The sequence below is a fragment of the Podarcis erhardii genome (assembly GCF_964252035.2).
Source record: "Podarcis erhardii genome assembly, chromosome: 2".
In the NCBI taxonomy this organism is placed as follows: domain Eukaryota; kingdom Metazoa; phylum Chordata; class Lepidosauria; order Squamata; family Lacertidae; genus Podarcis; species Podarcis erhardii.
Window position 1 is genome coordinate 70961402 of NC_138498.1, and position 20317 is coordinate 70981718.

General features: G+C 41.1%; 1 protein-coding gene across 3 annotated transcripts in view; it reads right to left on the reverse strand.

The window, feature by feature from the left end:
* Positions 1-199: 199 nt before the first annotated feature.
* Positions 200-20317, reverse strand: part of IP6K1 (inositol hexakisphosphate kinase 1) — a 29167-nt gene continuing 9049 nt past the window's right edge. For all 3 annotated transcript variants that reach the window (XM_081851224.1, XM_081851223.1, XM_081851225.1), the window contains exons 2-6: positions 12518-12864; positions 9304-9514; positions 8799-8971; positions 7579-7754; positions 200-5840 (exon numbers count right to left, since the gene is read on the reverse strand). In XM_081851224.1, the coding sequence (XP_081707350.1) occupies positions 5334-5840; positions 7579-7754; positions 8799-8971; positions 9304-9514; positions 12518-12740 (1290 nt within the window). In that variant the 5' untranslated portion in view covers positions 12741-12864 and the 3' untranslated portion in view covers positions 200-5333. The remainder of the gene's footprint in view (positions 5841-7578; positions 7755-8798; positions 8972-9303; positions 9515-12517; positions 12865-20317) is intronic.

The window sequence follows — 20317 nt, forward strand, 5'->3', positions numbered from 1 at the left end:
CGTTCTCCCCGGACCCAGCCATACTGGGGTGGCTATGCACTTGATTATGTATTTTGTGGTTTTACATTTTGATTTTATTCTGTGAACCGCCCTGAGGCCTCCGGGTATAGGGTGGTATATAAATTCAATTATTAATGTGAACTAGGTTATTAAGCCCGGTGGAGTGAAAAAGACCCATAAAAGACACTTATCCCTCAGCTAAATGTCTAGCAGTTTATTTATATACACATAGGACTTTTTATACACAACAGGAGAGCTAGGGATGCAGTGTATGGAGTACAGATACTGTTATTTCTCATGCCCAAAAGCTTGACTTGGCCCAACAAAATGGCACTGGAATAGACTATGAAAAATATACAAGAAGTTTGTAATGCAATGCTGCGTCCCTTCCAGACAAGTCAAAATGGACAGATAGGAACCATTCCTGTAGGGTGCAGTACTGCTCCCTGCTCTCATAGTAACATTTCTTCCCTTTCTGGCAGTTCTCATAGAGACCATTCTGCACCTAGACTTTTCAAAGTATAAAAAACAACATTTTGCTCCTGAGATAAGCATGCAATAGTAAGTACAAATACAACCAACCAAAGTCTGAACCTGACTTGGATGACTCTTTCCAGACTTGCTGTAAAACAAGCAAAATACATAGGCCTATAGTCTCTCTCCCCACAGTCAAAAACAGTCCATGAAACCACCAAAGCTTGTCTCTTCTTTTAAACCCAAATGGTCATAATATTCTGTGGTGACCCTTTCACAGCAAGCAATAAAAGCAGGTTCCCTTGCACTTGTGCAGAGCAGCATATGCCCCCAGATTGCACCTCCACATTTTATACCAATAGCAGCAAAATGTGTATTCAGGTGCACTCCAAGGGTTCATGGCAAGTTGCTGGTGTAACTCTCAGTGAGATAACTGGCTAGCTAAAGCATCTTCCCCCCAAGCAGAAACTAGTACTTCTGACCTAAAACTACACATCAAACCCAACCTGTAAGCAGCAGGCAGGCAGACAAATGTGATCTGGTCTGATTTGTGGTTTGGTCCTCTGAAGAGGGGCAGGATTGATATGGAAACAGCTGCATGTGTGTTAGGCTAGGGAAATTGAAACTGACATTCAGCCTCTTTCAACAGAAGCCCGGCTACATTTCTTCCACAGACTTCCTTCAGGTGCAGGAACAGATATGGTTAAGAGTTGAATACCTTCCCCGCGTGACACACAGTGGGCCTTCTTTGGGGTCATCTAGACTGAATATTATCCAAAGTGCAACTCTCCATCATTCATAGGGAAATATTTGAGCCGATATTTCTGAAATGTCATGCAGCAGGTCCAGGCTACAAAGGTGCTAGTAAAGAAAAGGTGGCTCCTATTCCAACTGAAAGGGCAAGATCAGTTATTGACAAAAAGCACAGTGTAGTAATAACCTCTAGGTGAGGAGGAAGAGACACTTTCAAGGCAGCAGCTGCCACCAATACAAAATAAATCCAAGTGCTTATCTGGTGAATTCTCATTTGGCCCTTAATGAAAAGGAACCCCTTACAGTGTGCATTCACCAACACTAGCAGTTCCTATGTATTGCTAGAGAGATAGCTGGCTATGTATTCCAGAAGGCTGAAAAGCTGATTCATCGTCTACATGAAGGCAACTACACAGTACGTGCAAAGTCCTGCTAAAGGAATCAACACTACTGGACATAAAGTGTCAGCAAGCTGTAAGGGCAACAAACAGGGTGTGCTGCTCCAGGAGGAACAGACTGGAAGGATTATTTACATGAGTGTCCAGCAGAGGACCTGAATGTATACAATGCATACAAAATGGCTTTGTTGGACCCAGCGTCCAGAGCAGCACCTGCTTTACAAAAGCCGTATGCTCAGTCTCTCACCACTCACCCTTGTCTAGGCATTTTAATGAGCTAAAAACTACTAAAAAGCAACATCCCAGTCTGAAACTACAGGTGAAAATAGTCCAGTTGCTTTATGTTTAGTTCCTCAAAGCTAACCCCATGTCATCTTCAGCTATTTTATTTTGCAAAATTATTCTAGAGAACTTCATGACACTTGCAATATAGCTTCCAGTTCTGTAACAACACCCCTAAAATGAAATAATAAGCCTAATTATCTTGAAGGATTTTACAGATAATGAGGTAGAACAGGGAAGTGGCATGTTTGCACGATTGTGTCCAATGACAGGTGCCTTTATGGCAAGGTGAATGGCTGCAGTGTAACAACAAATGCTGGGTCTACCTTTGTAAATACATTGCCCCATTTATATATCAAAACAGAGTGGGACAATGTACTGTACAAAAGTCATTAGACAAACTAGCTTGTTTTGGGTAGATTCAATTCCTTTTGTTTCAGGACAGAAGAGGGCAAAGGGGATGCACTCAAACATGTGTGACCTACTTGCCTGAGACCCAAGACCTTTTTCTCTGGCAAGATGCTAGTTTGAACAAACAGTTAACCAAACAGTTGGAAGGAGAGCTGCTGAAGGCAAATATTCTAGTTCATACCTTCTGCTCTGTCATGTTTTTCTTGGTGCCTTTTAGAAGGCACTTTTACTCTGCAGAGTTGCTTTCAATCGAAAGCAAATGTCAAGCTGCAGAAACTGATTTTTGCTGCACGCCCAAAGGGATGGCTTAGAAATAACTCTCTGCAATGAAATCCATTTAAATTTATCTGCCCTGACAGCATGGGTACTTCTCTAACAAACCCTCTAGATGCTTCCGTACAGAGTTTTGCCAGTACATCTCAATTTCAGCTACTCTAACACCAACAGACTACACACAAGCACGTGTGTGCACATGCAGGCACAAACAGCCCTGCAAGAGGCAACATACAGGCTTGCATCAAATAGAGGAGCATGTTAGTCAAATTAGTTCAATTTGTACTCTGAGCTGGTGGCAAGCAGACCTCTACTAGGAAAAGGCAAATCCCTTCAGACATGCAAGGTGCTCAAGTATGAAGAACAGTCACATCCACGTCCCGTTGCTTAACTTGAAGTTAAAGAAATGAACTTGGAAAGCTTATTGCTATTGAACAAGACTGTGCTTTGCAGTTATACTTTCTGAAAACTAACCACAATGCTAAAATACCAACAAAACCAAGTCCTTTAATATTTTTGGTTCCTTACGGAGCAAACAGTTATTAGCAACATGAAAACAAAACCTGGCAAAAGGAAGGAGAAATGCTATTTACAAGCTCTGGAACTTATGATGAGACGTTCAGAATGGTCCAGATTTTTTTTTTAATGAAAAAAAAAAAATCAAAATGGTGCAATCATTAGAACAGGAAGAAGATGACTCTTTAGAGTGATTTTCTGTATTTTCAGTGTTACTTTATCCCTCTACCAGCTACTTAAGATTACAAAGTTAAAAACTTCAAAACAATATTGAAAGATCCTGTTTAACCAAAACAATACCAAAATTGTGATGCCTCAAAACCATTCTGAAGACTTCAAAAGCTAGGCTCAACAGAAAGCAAACCCGTTCCCTTAAATTCTGGGAATCAAAGATAACGTTGGGGAAATGGCATTGCTCTTTTCCCTGTGAAAATGCCTCTCATTACAGAGGCAATATCTAATACTAATTTCCAAATTGGTCAATGCACAACGGTTGCTCTCCCACCTGCCCTTCAGAACATTCAGCACTGGGTCAACTGTAAATACCTGCTGGCACGAGAGGCGGTTCCATCAGCAGCTCCTTGATGAAAGAACCAATACTTTCAAGACAAACCTGTGAAGTTCATACTTGCCCAAAAGGGAGGCACAGATTCAGCACAGGAGCTTTGGGGCAAATGCTAACCCATTACAAGAGCATCTAGTAGTAGAGGTTTACGACAATTGTGCTCAACTTTAATGCCTTGCCATTAGTTCCCTATGGTAGTAAATTGCCTCCCCAACAAAGTGCATGCCCAAGAAGTCTAGTGCATTTGTGTATACTAGGCCTGGTCCTAATTAGAGCAACTAGCCTCCAAGGTCCACAGAACAGCACTTAGGGCCACCACTGCCACCAAGAGCTGCAAATTGTGATTAATCATGCAGTGAACTAATGCTGTCAAGATTAATGCTACAAGCCACCAACACCTCAGCCCATGCAACAGAATCCCATATACGTATGTGGGGCCAGAACGTGGCACAGCAGCATTCAACCCGTCACAAAGTGGAGGAACAAGGCTGGAAACACCAACTCCCTGAGGTGAAAACAAGCACAGGTGGCAATACATTAAAAGCCAGACAGACGCTTCCCTCCACAAATCAGGACAGTTTCCGAAAATAAAGACGCCTACTTTTCTCATCAATTACCCCACACAAGTATTTTATTATTGTGGGCGGAACATGTATGGAAGTGTGCTGTCTTGCTAGGAAGCCTCCCTGGAAGGAAGAAGAAAGGAAAACTACAACAAAATATGGTGCTTGTATCTGAACGAGGTCGGAAAAGAGACTATTTTATCTACAAAATGGAAAGACGCATGGGTGGGGTGAGGGGGAGTTGGCACCTGATAAACATCATTAGTTTCACAAAAGCAGCAAGGGATCAACATGAATGTGCTATTAACACTATCCTTAGCCAGCTGAACTCTCCCATGAAGTTCTTGACCAAGGCAGCATTGTGAACACCTGACTGGGCCTTTCTGGAATTTGGAGAGTTTCTATCAATGTGCAGGAAATGGTGAAGGGAGGTAGGCCAGCTTCATCAATGGGGTGCAAAGCAAAACCATTAAAGCACTGCACTAGTTTTCCTTTGGTCATTTATTTCCCCATTTGGGATGATCTGATAATGCCCAGATTGGAGAAGATAAATGAAGTATCATCTGTACCCTCTAGAAGAGTCTCTCACAACTGCTCAGGGGCAGCAACAGCAGAGAGGAGTATGTGCAAATCATGTGCCTTGATCAGCCCCATAAGTAATGTTAGCTTGTATCTGAATGCCCTTTCCAAACAAAAGAAGAGAGGTTCAAACCACTGGTTCTCGATGGAAGGCTGACAAGGAAGAGGGACACTGGAATCCCAAAATCTACACCACTAGATCATCACCCCTCTTCTTTCCCATGGGGTCAGTCTCCACATTCCTAACAGACATGATCACAGGGCTGTATTGAACAAATGCAACGCCCTAGATATAAATGCCCAATACTGGGGTCCATGGGGTTTGTTTCTCCTGCAAGAAGTCCAGGCCAGGATAGTCAAAGCCATTTTGCCAGGATCGTCCAGGATTTTGTGTCCTTTGATGTTAAACACACTGGAGCAACAGAATATTTTCAAAGCAGCAGTCTGCTTTTTCTGTAGGGGTGGTGGTCCTGTCTGTTTCTATCAATGAGGGACAAACTTGAGGAGCCCAGCCCAAGGCTACTGGTTCTCATCCCGCATCTGTTCCATTATGTTGATAAGGCTCTCTAGTCCAAACACATACCCCATGTCAGGGCCATCATGTACAGTGGGATCATCTCGAAAGCCTTTGAATGTGCTGTGTGCAAAGTCTATCATACGTACATCTACCTTGGGCTGGAAACTGACTGCCTCTGTGCTGCTGGCATCTTGTAGGCTCTCTGGGAGAGAGATGTCCACTTGTTTCAGGCGCATCTCTGCCCTGCGCTCCATATATGTCTCCGACCGGTTGTCCTTCCCATCATAGATGATGAGCAAGGAGCTGGAGTAGAAGCGATAGGAGGCCTGCCTCTCCAGTACAGACTTCAGGCTTTGCAGTTTGCTAAGGATGGGCTCAAACAGGTCCTTTCGTAGCTCTACTCCATTGTGCAGATACTGGTAGAGGGCATTGCGAAAACCCTCAATGGAAAGACCTCTGCCATAGTATTTATTCCTGCACAAATAATGGCCTGTATCCAGCTGATATACCTATGATAGAAAAAAGTCATACATTAGTCTACAAAGAACAGTCAAACGTGTACTGCATGAAGCTACAAAGCAGTAATGATCAGCTATGCTTTTCTGCAGTAGCTCATGGAAGCCTTTGCATCATCATGAGAATTGTTAAAAAAAGAAGCATCAAACTAGTTCTAGTCCCTGCTGTGCCAAATTAAAACATTACAAGGACTCGGTTCTTCATAGGTTAGGACACATTCCAGAGTCAGAACAACCAAAGTGGAGCAGGACTCAAGCACACTTAAAGAGGAAAAAGTGGACTAGCAGCCAAATTAAAAATGGCAAACCTCAACAGTGTGCCTTTGTTGTATCCTCAAAGAATTATGAAAGATTGTACATTATGCTGGCAAAGTGTTAGATATGGGTGGAAGCTAGGGTACTCCCATATAAGAGAAAAGTCTCTTCAACTTCCTTCCTAAATATGATACAGTATAACTGGACACTGCATAACACCCTGCTGGATAAAGTAGCCCAAAAGAAAATTCCAGGCTGGCTAAATGCCTCGTGTTAACAATAATTGTTTGGAAGCACCCTTGTTGCTGAATAAAACACCCTGAGCAAAATTATAATTAATATTACATTTATTTATACCCCGCCTTTTTTCCTGATGGGACTCAAGGTGGCTCAAGTCACAGAAATCAACATTTCCTTCAAAATAATTCCAAATGCAGCTTGATGCAGAATCATGGCTGTCAGTAAAATTAGTAGGATATTTTAATAAAAGCAAGGTACGTATTTCAAATGACCACCATCCAGCAGGGGGCACCAGCATCCATGCTATGAAGGCATGCTAAACCAACAGGAGAGTATCTACAACACTCAAAGCAAGGGACACCTATCTGACACCCTGACCAATGCAGATGTTCTGTGCTTTTTTTGTGCAAGGAGTCACCACCCATTTGAACAAGAGAGCCCCATATGGTTTCAAGATTGTTGAAACTTCTGTTCAGCCTTGCCCATTACTGGGTTTCAAATATATATGTATCTGAGAAAGAGAGATATTTTCCTATGTCCAAGCCTAGCATCCTAATATTACCTTGGTTCCTCAAGGATCATAGGTTAATAACCTCAGAGTAAGTCTTACATCCCAAGGAGCGCTATTCCATTTACTAGCATGTGAGCACTACCAGGTGAGTTGCCTATGTTAACCATAGTTCAAAGCTAAGGAAGCTCACTATGACACATCAAGACTGTTTGCTATTAAGCAGCTGGTAATATTTGCCACCAACTCCACACACCAAAGTGCAGCCCTATGCTAAGCAGGAAGTAAGACAGCAGTCCTATACCCACTTATATTGCAATAAACCTCATTAAAATCAATGGGATTTACTTCTGAGTAGATCTGCTTAGGTGTGCATTGTAAACCACTTTATGCTAATGACTGCTAAGCATTGCTCCACTCTCCCCCCCCCCCCCGCTTAATTGCATACCTGAACATGGGGGATAATGTCACACTTTGACAAAGAGGGCAGATATTGAAGCCTTTTGCAGTCAGTGCTGGAAAGTTTTCAAACCTCTCTATGAAGACTAGAAATGTGCATTTGTGGGAGAGAGACTATATAATTATAAATTACACACATAGCTTTTTTAAAAAGCAGAGATTCTCTGTATTCTAAGCGGTTGCCAAATACTATTACACGCCCCCTTGCACAGGTATCAGCCCTGACTATTAATCATGCAACAGAAGTTTTGCTAGCAGCTTATACGGTACCTGCATTCCACAAACCCGCACGCCTAGTGTGGACGAGGTGCTCTGGGCACACTTCTTCATCTGCCGAGCAGCTTTCTCCTCAGATGCATCATCCCCGTGCTGCCTGGTCCCCATTTTCAAGTCAAGCACACAGGGAAATTTGAAATGGTGTACCACGTTCTCCAGTAAAAGGAATTCTAAGGAGCCAGTAAAGGTAAATTTGTTTCTTTAAACTCAGCATTCCTAGAACTGCTTTAATTGATTTCTACAGAAATTCTAAGTCCCCTCTCTTTCATTCCAGAAAATGCACTGGTAAAGATCTTAACTCTGACAAAAAAGAGAACAAGACAGGAAAGAACAAAAACAAATATATGAAACCTCCACCCCCAATGATAAAAGGAAGAAACAAGCATTTCATCTTCAGGGGCAGGGGACAAGCCAAGGAAGAGAAAGCCTAGCTTAATACCATAAGAAGAAAAGCTCCCATTTTTAAAGCAAGAGCAGACTTTCCACTCCAGAACTGATATTTGGGTCCTGGTGCTGGGCTACAGGAGGTGGCCAAACAAGAAAACAGTGACTGAAGTAGGGTTACCAGATGTCCCTGGATTCACCAATCTGTCTCCGGAATGACCCCGGATTCTAATTAATGTTCCCCAATTTATGCCCAGAGAGTGGCGGCTGTTACAGCGTTGGCAGCTTTGACAATGTCTGTGTGCGCAAGGCAAGCCCCAGCAGCAAGCAGCACACGCCCAAACTACGCTTGCACCCGACCCCCTGGTCACTCAAAGCCTCCCGGAACAGCTGATAGGCGCTTGGGCTGAACCTTGGGCCCCCACTACCCACCCTCCATCCATAACCAAGGAACCTGGATCTGGTTGCCATGGAAACTACATATGTTTACAAAATGATGCTCCCTACTAATAATCCGGATGCCACTGTCTTTCAATCCCTTGGTTGCTGCAAAAAAAGTGTCCCCAGATTCACTGAAAAAAATCTGGTAATCATAGACTGAAGGCCACAGAAAAACACTAGTTATGCCGACTCACAATTCAGCCTACCAGGGCAGGGTAGGTCTTTTAAAGATGAAAATGCTCCAAGTAGGGTTTACTGGCAGGGTGTCAGTGACCCCCAAAGGTGCACTCTTCCACTGCCTCCCAAAACAAACAGATGACAGTGGCAGTCAGCCACCCCTCTTAGTCCCCAACATGCAGTCAGTACACACTATGCCTTTGGGAGGATACTGTAGAGCTTACGTTCCTTGGACTCTGAGCGCATGCGGCTCAACTGTTGCTTGTGGCAACGCAGACTCCACGGGTTAAATGTGATCTTTTCAGAACTCACGCTGCTATTTCCATCTAGCATCTGAAATGGAACATCTGAATGCCAGCTCTTGAGGCTCTTCGTGTCCTGGAAGCTGTTGGCACAATATGGTATCACAAATAAGAGCTTTGCTAGGAATTAGATTACAACAGAGATTAGCATTTGGGCTACTAAATTTAGTTGCTTTGCAAGAGTAATTCTGTAGGAGATGGGGGCATTCTGCACCATTCTCATACTTGCAGTATGAGAGCCTTCTTTGCATAATTGTTAGGATCTCAGGAAATAGATGTCCAGTGAGCATGTACAAGATTACAGTATCTTTACTGGGGAACATTTTGCCAAAAAGGGAGTGAAATGTTGTTTAAGGGAAGCAACTTCCGAAAAGCTATGTCTGAACTAATGAAAAACAACTTAAATACATGGTACCTTTCTGATGTGTCACTGGCCAGTCCTGCTCTCTCCTCTTTGTGCTCACTGCCACTGCCAGACCTGTTGAGGCTTCTGCGAGAGTGTTTGCGACGTGGCTGGTCCCTCTCTGGTACATCTTCCTGCTCCAAGGCTTCACTCTCCACGTAGGGGTATGCTACCAGGTTAATGTAGCCATCACTGTCTCCCTCAAAACAGACAGACACCACACCTGCCAGACACAAGCCACATGTGGCATTCCTCACATGAAATTTCTTAGTAGCTAGGTAACAGCCACAAAAACTAGCACTCTAAGAGGTTGTTACCAAGGACCATGTAAGGGAGAAAAACAAAATGAAACCATAGGATGGACACTCTCTCTCTCTCTCTCTCTCTCTCTCTCTCTCTGTGTGTGTGTGTGTGTAAAGCAGCTATTGTCACATCAATGGTGTATCCAGAAGATGCATCAATTATGGTGTTTGGGCAGGAGGAATTGGCCAGATGCACTTTTTTTGGGGGGGGGGGAGAGGATTATGTGCAAGAAAGAAAAATTATACACTTTATAAAGTTACAGCTCTTTTGGATTTTGTATGCAACATGTATGTAACAGAGTGGCCCTTGAGAATATATGACTATCTCTGGTCTACTTGATGCAACAGTAATAGTTTCTAAAAGTAAAAGTTTACTACACAGGTAAATAAAATGAGCATGGTATAGTATCTTGAAAACACTGAGTTTCAAATTATAGGCTTTCAAAGGTTCCCTTTTCAAACCACCTCCGTTTCAAAAAGGAGAAATACAGGGTAGAAATGACATTCTGATGGTAAATAAAAATAACTGTGAAATGTATTTTGGAGTCAAGTTTGTCCCATGAAGGCACATTAAGTATTTAAGCACATCTAGTATAGGCTTAGCTCTAGCCATTATCTGCATAGTCTGTGCCCAAAGAGTGCATTCATAAGTCACTCTTGTCCATTTTCTGGCACAGCTTCTTAATATTAACTGGAATGACTCCAGGCTGAGATGCAACCTATTTTCTCTTGTGAAAAAGGCTATTTCAGTATAAATTGAATTTTGTTGTACGTGAATTGAAATTAAGACTGGCTTTCCTTGTCACATTTTCCCAACAGTAGTAATAGAAAAATGTGCCTGATCTTCTGATCCATTCAAGAGCAACATATTATTAAAGAAGAGTCACCCTCCTTTGCTATAACATGGGGCAGATTGTTTTCTTCTGTGACAGGCTTTTTCTGTACAGCTTCATCTATAAAGAATGATGTGCCTATTCATGACAGCCCATCTGCTTTCTGTATGAATTTAAGAACATTAATTCTTCCTACTTTAGTTTTATTAAACACAGAATTTATTTAGTATCAACAGCTTTATAGCCTCTGCATTAAAAATACAGCAGCAGACTACTACAATTGCTCCACCTTCCAAACACCATTTCCAAGCCCTCACAACTTTTGCAAATAACAAATGCTTGTTGTTAGTTATCACAGCTGCAATCCTATAAAGCATTACCTGTACATCCCACATAAATCAATGGAGTGACTTGGCGTAGATATGTACAGGCTAGTACCATAAGGCTGTGCAAGGTGTTCTCAGGGCTAAGTAGTTTTAAAGAACCAGACAGCCAAAACAGAGGCGGAAACACAAGTGAAAACAGATAAGATTATAGACACATATACAAAAGGGGGGGGGGGCGGGAATCAAAGAAGGTGCTCAAGAGAAATCAGCAAGGTTGGGAGCAACATCAGATGCATGCAAGACTTTCTCAAAGGCAGAACAGAGATGCTGCAATGCACCATGGGATTTATTTGCATCTCACGGTGCTGCGTCTGCCTTGACAACTGACAGGGCCCTAAAGCCCTACCTGGCAGGTTCAGTCCTATTGTGGGAGATCTAGACTTGCTAATAGCAGGAGTAGCCAATATGGTGTCCTAGGTGAAAGAAACTCTAGAAAGGCCTAAGCTCCAAGTTGCAGCTACAAGGAAAACTTACTAAGATGGAATGGTTACGTTTTAAAGTTAGAAAATTAACTCTTTCTTTTAATTTTTTTTTATTCAAAATTATAACAAGACATATTATCCAAAAACATATCCTTATCCCCCCCCCATTTTTCCTCCCCCCCACAGAACCCCCACCCCCCGACTTCCCTCAGTTCTAGTCTTTGGTTTCTCTAATAATGCTGTTTTCTGCATGTTACAAAGTTGTATAGATCCTCAAACCGTTTAGCTGATTATTATCAGCAAAAAAATTAAATTATCTCTTTCAATATATGGCAAAAGAGGTGATGTGAAAAAGAAATTTCTCTCTCAAGACTCATTTGAAACTACACAAGTAAGGCCCAGTTAATACACATCAGAATCCTCCATGCAGAACAGTTTTGTGTCCAAAATTACAGGGAGGGGAAAATGCACATTGCCTCAAAGTCTTGTTTTTTAGTTGCCATACTTGCACAAATTTCCACCAGAAAGCAGCATGGTCTTAGTGCCTCATATGTTACTTTCTCCAGGAGACGATGGTCACTGGATCACTCCACTATGAGATTCAAAGGATATAAGCCAGACTTAAGACTAGAATCCTGAGCACAGTTACCGGGGAAGTAAGTCTAAGTGAACTATGTAGGGCTTATATGATTTTGAAACTAAACCCAACTGGGCTTTAGAAGTACTGCCAGCCAGCAATGCCATCAATAAGATATTATGACTGCCTAAGCATATAAACGAATTGTTCTCGTCCATGCATTGTCTGAAAATACATGGCAAAGTTTCACAGTGATCTTATGGATAGTATGTAATGAAATAGTTCCATTAGATTTCAATTTGTGCAATGGAACTTCCCTCCCTCTTCTCTCCCGGCACACCCTCAGATCAGATTGGGGGAGCCTTCAGGATAGTTTTATGAGGCATGCGGGAAGAAGAGGGGACTTTTCTGTTGTGCAGCCAGAAGTACTTGCACTAACAGAACTAATTTGTAGGACACCACCCTATGTATACATTCACAGCACAGTTGAAGTTTTTAATGTCTGAAGTTTTATTCTGTTTTTAAGGTTCTATTGAAAGCCTCCCAGAGTGGCTGAGAAAACCCAGCCAGATGGGCAGGGTAGAAATAATAAATTATTATTATTATTATTATTATTATTATTATTATTATTGATAGAAGAGTGCCCTCCAGATACACTAAAATGCTCTGGATTTAAATGAGATTCTCCAAAGATTTGGGGGGTTACCTTTGTACTCAGGTGTGAATTCCTTCATTTCTGGAGGCAGGGACTCATAGAAGCGCTGTTCTCTGGTGATGAGAGGCTTGCACACAGTGTGGTCATCGTAGCGCATCATGCTGCTGTGGCCGCCCACCTGATGGATGAAAGGCTCCAGAAGGACCCCTCGGCCTCCTGTGTGGGATGCGTTCTTGCCATGCTTCCCCACCTCCATGGTTTGACAAACACACATTGCGTAGGGCACCAGTCGCACACTTGGAGCTGGGGGTGAGCTGCATGGGGTGGAAGGAGGAGTTTCTCAAGGAGCAAAATCTCTACCACTCAGATGTCTTAGCAAGAAAGCATGTGCCAATGGTCTGCAAAACAGAGAAGATTGCATAAAACTTAGCCAGTGGACACTTGCATCAGCCCCAGTACAAAGTCTACCATGTAGCTATGAGTTATACAGAGAAACACACACGCAGTACTCTTTTTACACACTTCTGTATTTTATCAATGATCTTGACAATAATTTCTTAAGAGGTTTGTGACCAAAACCGAGAAAGAGCAATGACCTACCAGCTATTCAGAGCAATCTAGATCTTTTAATAAGGTAAGCCCATCCTTTACTTAAAGCATTACTCCTCTGTGCCAGCAAGGAATTAGTTCAACAACATCCCATGCCTTCCGTTTGAGCCATCTCATGTGCTTGTCCCCAATAAAGCATCCTTCAGTTCACGTAAATGTTGAACTGACAGTTAAGTTGTAGAAAAAGGTTCACTGAATAACTGGAAGAAAAGGCATTTCAAAATAAAAAGCAGGCTTTCATCACTGAAGATGCAACTGTTGCATGTTGGGTGATGTGATAAGGGAAACACTAATTAGTCATGAGGAGAAGGGGAAAGGTCAATGTTTTAGGTCTACCATTTGCTACCAACAAGCAAAGCATAAACACAGAAGAGCAAGGAGCTTGCAAACTACCTCTCAAGCCTTGGTTTATAATATGATTTTCATGAGTATGTTTTTGTCAAGCTTCTGATACAATTTTTGAAAGTCCCCCGCTTTTTACAAAACAGATTGAGCCAACTGTGCCCCAAAGTTGCCCTGAGAGGTGCATGCTTCCTCTCCCCTATCACAGTAAGGGCATGCTTTTGATATTTCAACAGGAGGCTAAAATAGAAGATGACTGAGGTAGACAAAAATGATTTCAGTCTAGTCTAACTGCCAAACAGATTGGTGGCTTCTGCAGAGCTCTAATTTGGCCAGTGATCTTGTGTAAAGCCGATTAGTAAGGGCACTACTTTGGAAAGTCTCATGGCCTCAGGCGAGGATGCACTTGTGATAGCTGTTCTGTTTATCTATGGCTTATATTAAGCTACTGGACACAGTTTGCATTCTGCAAGCATAGATATGTCCTTTTCCCTCGTTGCCAGGTAGGGAACTTGTTAAAGCAAATGAAGAGGGACGTATGTAAGGCCTGTCCCATTTTTCAGACTCACATGGTTGGCTAGCACTTAAATGCTCCCTTCCCCCAAAAGAGGCTCCTTTCGAGTATGTGATAAAAAAGCTCCCATAGCTTCACATTTCATCCATCTACTTAGTTTCACTATGTGAATGACTACTGACCAATATTATGAGGTAGGCTTAACCTCCAAAGTTTAACAACAGTGGTTTGTTTGCCATTTTTAGGTTTCTCCAACAATCAAAATGTTACAAGCTATGTGTGTACCAGTTTTTAGCTGGCTGTCAGTTGGTGAAATATCCTCATACGACTGATATGGAACAGTGAATGAACGAGTCAATAAGCACATTTACAGAATAAGCGGCAATAGGGATGAGGGGTCTTTTGGCACTGGCATTTTCTACATGCCACTACATACACTAGCAACTGCTCAGTTGTTTATCAAGTATCACACACACACCTTCAAAGGAGCTTACAGAACCTGATCTACTGAGCACTCAAAACTCTGGCACTGGCAACGAATATCAGCTTGCAGCCCAGGAATGAAGATACTACTCTAATCACAACATAAAATTCAAAAGGTATTTTAATCCACTGTTCTTCAACCTCGTATCCAAATGCTGAACCACTACAACCCTCATTACCCTCAGCTAACTTAGCCAACTGTCAGTGATGATGGGAATTGTAGCACAACACCATCTGGTGACCCAAGGTTGAAGAAGATTGTTGTAGTTGAATAATCTTTTTTAAAGGAAATATTAATACAAGTAATTGTAATCAGTACATGCTTACTTTGTAATCCTACACATATAGCTACTGTAACAAGCTTACAGCTAGTACGTTTTGCACTTTGGAATACAGTAGCTTTTTTAAAAGGGTTACAAGACCTAAAAGTTGCCTATGTGAACCAGAGGGTTGGTTCTTACATTACAGCCACCAAATGAATACCACTAGATACATTACGGCACCAAGAGTACTACAAGAGTACTTTAACATGGTTAAAGAACAGTCACATATTATAGTTGTGAAGTGGACTATGCTTCATCATACTGAAGCATTTCCACTGACATCCATTACGTAAGAATCAGTCCAAGTGCACCAGAATTCCCCGTTTCTATGCACAGAAGAAATTCAAAAAGAATGGGTTGGGGGTCAAATGGAGCTGTAGTTTTAACTGAGCTTGCCAGTGAATTATTACTTTCAGACAAATGTTAATTGAATTTTGAGAGGGAGTTGCTTATTAAGAAACACACAAAGCAACAGTACCTGAACAATCTGAAGAGGCCACAAAAATGTATGATAAGCTTGGTGGAAGAGACTCTCATGCTGTTTATTGTGTATGAGAGAGGAAAGAGAAACATCTTAAATTATTCTGGTTTTATAAGATATCTACGGTTGTATAGGCAGAGAAAAATTATCCCCTCTCAAAACGAACCCCTGTATTTCTATTCCATGGCCATTAAGATAACATGAAGATCAGCCAATAAATTCACATCAATGTTTACAAGTTAAGAGCCCAGGTTAATAGTTTCAGTTCTTACCATTTACAAAAGCAGTCTAAAGTGTTTGTAACTCATAACAGGAAGTACAGAAATGATTTTCACTATTTGGCAATAAGACTTTGAGTGAGAGTTAATGTTTGGGAGTTGAAGTGATAAACCTAGGAACTTCCATTAGCCCTTCCACTCTCTGATCCAATTGTAATGATATATATATTTACAGTTTTCTGCAGACTGCTACAATTTCCTCCCCCCTTTTTTACAGAAAACTTACTTGCTACTCAAAACACTAGCCTGCCTAGTTAGTGGTGTCAAAACAGACCAAAAAAGCAAAAGAAATTGCAAAAGAAGCTAGCTGGCTTGGCAACTATATCAATTGAACATGCCCAAGCATCACCTGCACTTAACCTGAAGGAATTGGTAACAAACTTTGGAGAGGAAAAGGCACACAAAGTGAGGTTTTAATGTGCCTGAAATTGAAACGTTTAAGAGACTTAAAATTTTAACAATAAAATTTACAAAATTATTCACAATGATTTGGGTGCTAAAACACTTTTTGTATTTGAGGAAGATTATCGAAGATGGTTGCATTACAGTGGTACCTCTGTAATAAAATAAAATTTACAAAATTATTCACAATGATTTGTGTGCTAAAACACTTTTTGTATTTGAGGAAGATAATCAAAGATGGTTGCATTACAGTGGTACCTCGGGTTACACACACTTCAGGTTACAGACTCCGCTAACCCAGAAATAGTACCTCGGGTTAAGAACTTTGCTTCAGGATGAGAACAGAAATTGTGCGGCAGTGGCGTGGCAGCAGCAGGAGGCCCCATTAGCTAAAGTGGTGTTTCAGGTTAAGAACAGTTTCAGGTTAAGAACGGACCTCTGGAACGAATTAAGTACATAACCAGAGGTACCACTATACTTATTCTTGCAATTTAAAATAAATTTAGCAGTTTCAAGTTTTATGCCTTTCATTCCCTTTTTTTGAAAACTGAAGTTAACAATTGGTGTGTGTGTGTGTATGTATGTGCAAGTAGTTAGCCTTGCCTAGGGCACAAAATAGCCTGGCACCGGCACTGTCTCAACTACATCTGAAACAGTTTATGAGTATTTATGTGTCACAGGAGATCAAATTCTACTTTAGTGGATCATAAGGCTGTCAACAAATAATTGGTAACTGCTGACAGAGCCCATTCCTCCTGACATCTAAACATAACTGAAGACAGGAAGTGTTAAGCGGGTATCATCTAAAACCTGAGATAAAGAGGTTATGGATTAGAAACTGGTGAATTTGGAGTTTTGGGGTAAGAGGGAGAACATCTGATGAGGAAAGAAAAAAGAAGAGAGCACAAGATGTTAGCAAAGTGAGTTTTCACCATTTCTTAAAGCAAGAAGAACAAAATTTCCTCCAAGGTCCCATTGTCTATGCCAGTCACCTCAACCTTGCACTCTCCAGATATTTTGGACTAAAATCGCCATTAGCTTTTGCCAGCACTCCACAGTACAATTGTAAAAGCGACAAAATTGCAGCAGCTTACCTCAAAGACTATTTAAGAAAACATAGAATTTGAAAATTTAGTTTTAGCAAATGAATTTTATGGGAAATCACTAAACACTCAGAAAGTGGATAGAAAAGTTCATATGGGGAAGTGGAATAGAAAACTACAGAGTTAAGTCCCAGAGGAGATGGGGACATGCCTTTATACAAAAAGCTCACACTTCTCAGTGACAGTCTGCTTTAAAGAAATCTGATTCAAAATTAATTCACAATGGTGTTTAGCAGCCTGAAAAATTTGGAAGAGCTATAACAGAGACTTTTATCATATGTGGTGAGAATATGCAAAAAAAACCAACAACCGCCAGATACTAGAAGATAGTGTTAGGAATAAATGATGAACTAGTTCAGTTCAGTTCAGAGTAGAATTGAAGCCCGTGGACTATATTCTAATTTTATCAAGAGCTGTGTTTCAATTGAAAAAATATTTTAAAATAAATGATCACTATAGTTACCATGCTCTTTGTAAACACAGAAAAGCAATCAATGTCCTACTACAGTAGACCAATTACAATAGAGTATCAAACAGACGTTATTTGAGCAGCTGGGACCTGATAATTCAGTATCAAAGACAAAAAAATGATTTCAAGGAAACAGAGGGAGATCGTGTAATACTTTGAAACTGGATGGGGTTGGGAGTTAAATTGTAAGATAAGCATAATGAAAGTAATTTGACGTATAAAGCTGTGCAAATGATATTAATGTGCATTAAATGTGTACATTCTATATAAAGCTTTTCATGAAATAATAGAGAGGTCAGATCACCCTGTATTCAGCAACAGCTGGTGTGATGCTTAGCTTACACTGAAGAGAGATTTCCCTCTGCTTGAACACTTAGGAGAAATACCATTGTGGAGTAGAGGTATAATAGTGATCCACCAACAGCTGTACCAGCACTTCCCATCCCATATATGAGAGAGGTTTTTAAAGTAAACAGCTTATTTAAAGAAAGCCAGTAAATTAAATTAGTATTGTAAGGACTGTGCAGACAAAAATTAACCACATCAAGGAAAATAAAATTCATTAGTTTTCTTTCAAAGGCTGGACTGGATGAATCCCAAGCCAGAATTAAGATTGCCGAAAGAAATATCAACAACCTCAGATACGCAGATGACACAACCTTGATGGCAGAAAGTGAGGAGGAATTAAAGAACCTTTTAATGAGGGTGAAAGAGGAGAGCGCAAAATATGGTCTGAAGCTCAACATCAAAAAAACGAAGATCATGGCCACTGGGCCCATCACCTCCTGGCAAATAGAAGGGGAAGAAATGGAGGCTGTGAGAGATTTTACTTTCTTGGGCTCCATGATCACTGCAGATGGTGACAGCAGTCACGAAATTAAAAGACGCCTGCTTCTTGGGAGAAAAGCAATGACAAACCTAGACAGCATCTTAAAAAGCAGAGACATCACCTTGCCGACAAAGGTCTGTATAGTTAAAGCTATGGTTTTCTCAGTAGTGAGAGCTGGAAGTGAGAGCTGGACCATAAAGAAGGCTGATCGCCGAAGAATTGATGCTTTTGAATTATGGTGCTGGAGGAGACTCTTGAGAGTCCCATGGACTGCAAGAAGATCAAACCTATACATTCTGAAGGAAATCAGCCCTGAGTGCTCAATGGAAGGACAGATCCTGAAGCTGAGGCTCCAATACTTTGGCCACCTCATAAGAAGAGAAGACTCTCTGGAAAAGACCCTGATGTTGGGAAAGATTGAAGGCACAGGGATAAGGGGACAACAGGACGAGATTGTTGGACAGTGTTCTCGAAGCTACCAACATGAGTTTGACCAAACAGTGGGAGGCAGTGGAAGACAGGAGTGCCTGACGTGCTCTGTTCCATGGGATCACGAAGAGTTGGACACAACTAAACAACAACAACAACAACAACAACAACAACAACAAAGAGTAAAAATAATTTTAGAGCTCTGTAACAGAGAACTGAGACACATAATGTTGGTGTTTCCTGCTTGGCAGGGGGTTGGACTCAATGGCCCTTGTGGTCTCTTCCAACTCTATGATTCTATGATTCTATAATAATAGGAAGTAAGACTTAAGGGGTATTTTGTTTCAATTCATACACCAGTCACTGTTTGTTGTTTAATATTGAAGTAAAGTGGAAATCTGCTATAGGAGGCAGTCTCAGAAAATATTTCAGGAGCTAAATGCAAAGCAGCAGCATACATCTTTCTCCTGTCTTTACTAATTTTTAGAAACCCAGAAAAGATGTAAGATTATGTTTCTTATTTCCTGCAGAAGAAAGTTATGAAGTCTAGAAGTCAGTATTTCCTGCAAATATTAAAACTGACAGAAAATGCTGGACACTGAAGAACAGACTAGATAAAATTGTCAACCATTCATACAACATGGCAAAAATAATGTTCAAAGCAGTCACTTATGGTATAGCCAACAAATACCATTCAATCTGTCAATCCTATGGTTCCTAAAGGTCTATTTCAATGCAATCTGAAACACTGAACACACAGTTCTGCATAATAAAATGAGGAGCTTGGAGACTCTGGCTCAAGAGAGGTAATGGAACAGATAAGTGTCTCGTATTTCAGTTAGTTAAACCCAGTAGAGCAGTCCAAATCCCAATATTCAAACATCATCTTACTGGTGGAAGAACCCTACAATTTATAATCCTTAACCTGCATTTTTTCCAAGCACCCCTTTCGCTATAGACACATCACATGTCAACTGACAATGTATGGATCTCTACAGCAATCTTTGTAATTTACAAAGCATTTACAAATATGATTTTAAAAAAGAATTTTCACCACAGCTGCAGAAACTACTACAAATAATTTCAGAAGACCGCCAGTACTCTCTCTTTTTACTTCAAGGCCAAACATGAAGAAAACCCAACAGCAGAAATGACAGTGAAATTCACCACTTAAGTGATTGCTGCTCTTCTTCTAGTGCTTATTTCTTTAATCAATTTCTCTTGCATTTCAAGTTAATAACAGGTATATAGACTTTGTAAAATATTTAATTTCTGGTTTACAACTAGACCAGATGTGCAGGGTATAATAATTCTCTCAAAAGTGTGGATATATTTTGTGGTAATAAACTTGATTACAGGAGCAAGTCAGTTTACTGCAGGTTGCTCAGATCACAAAAGCCTTCAAGTATATATGGGTTGAGGAAGTCCGCTAACAAGTAGATTCTTTGCAGCCATACAGATTCTTTGCAGCCATACAGATTCTTTGCAGCAGGCGCATGCTGCCCACTTAGGGTTGCCATGTTACAATGCTACAGTGACAACTGAAGTCATAATTTCTAGAATTCCCTTACAGTGGTACCTTGGGTTAA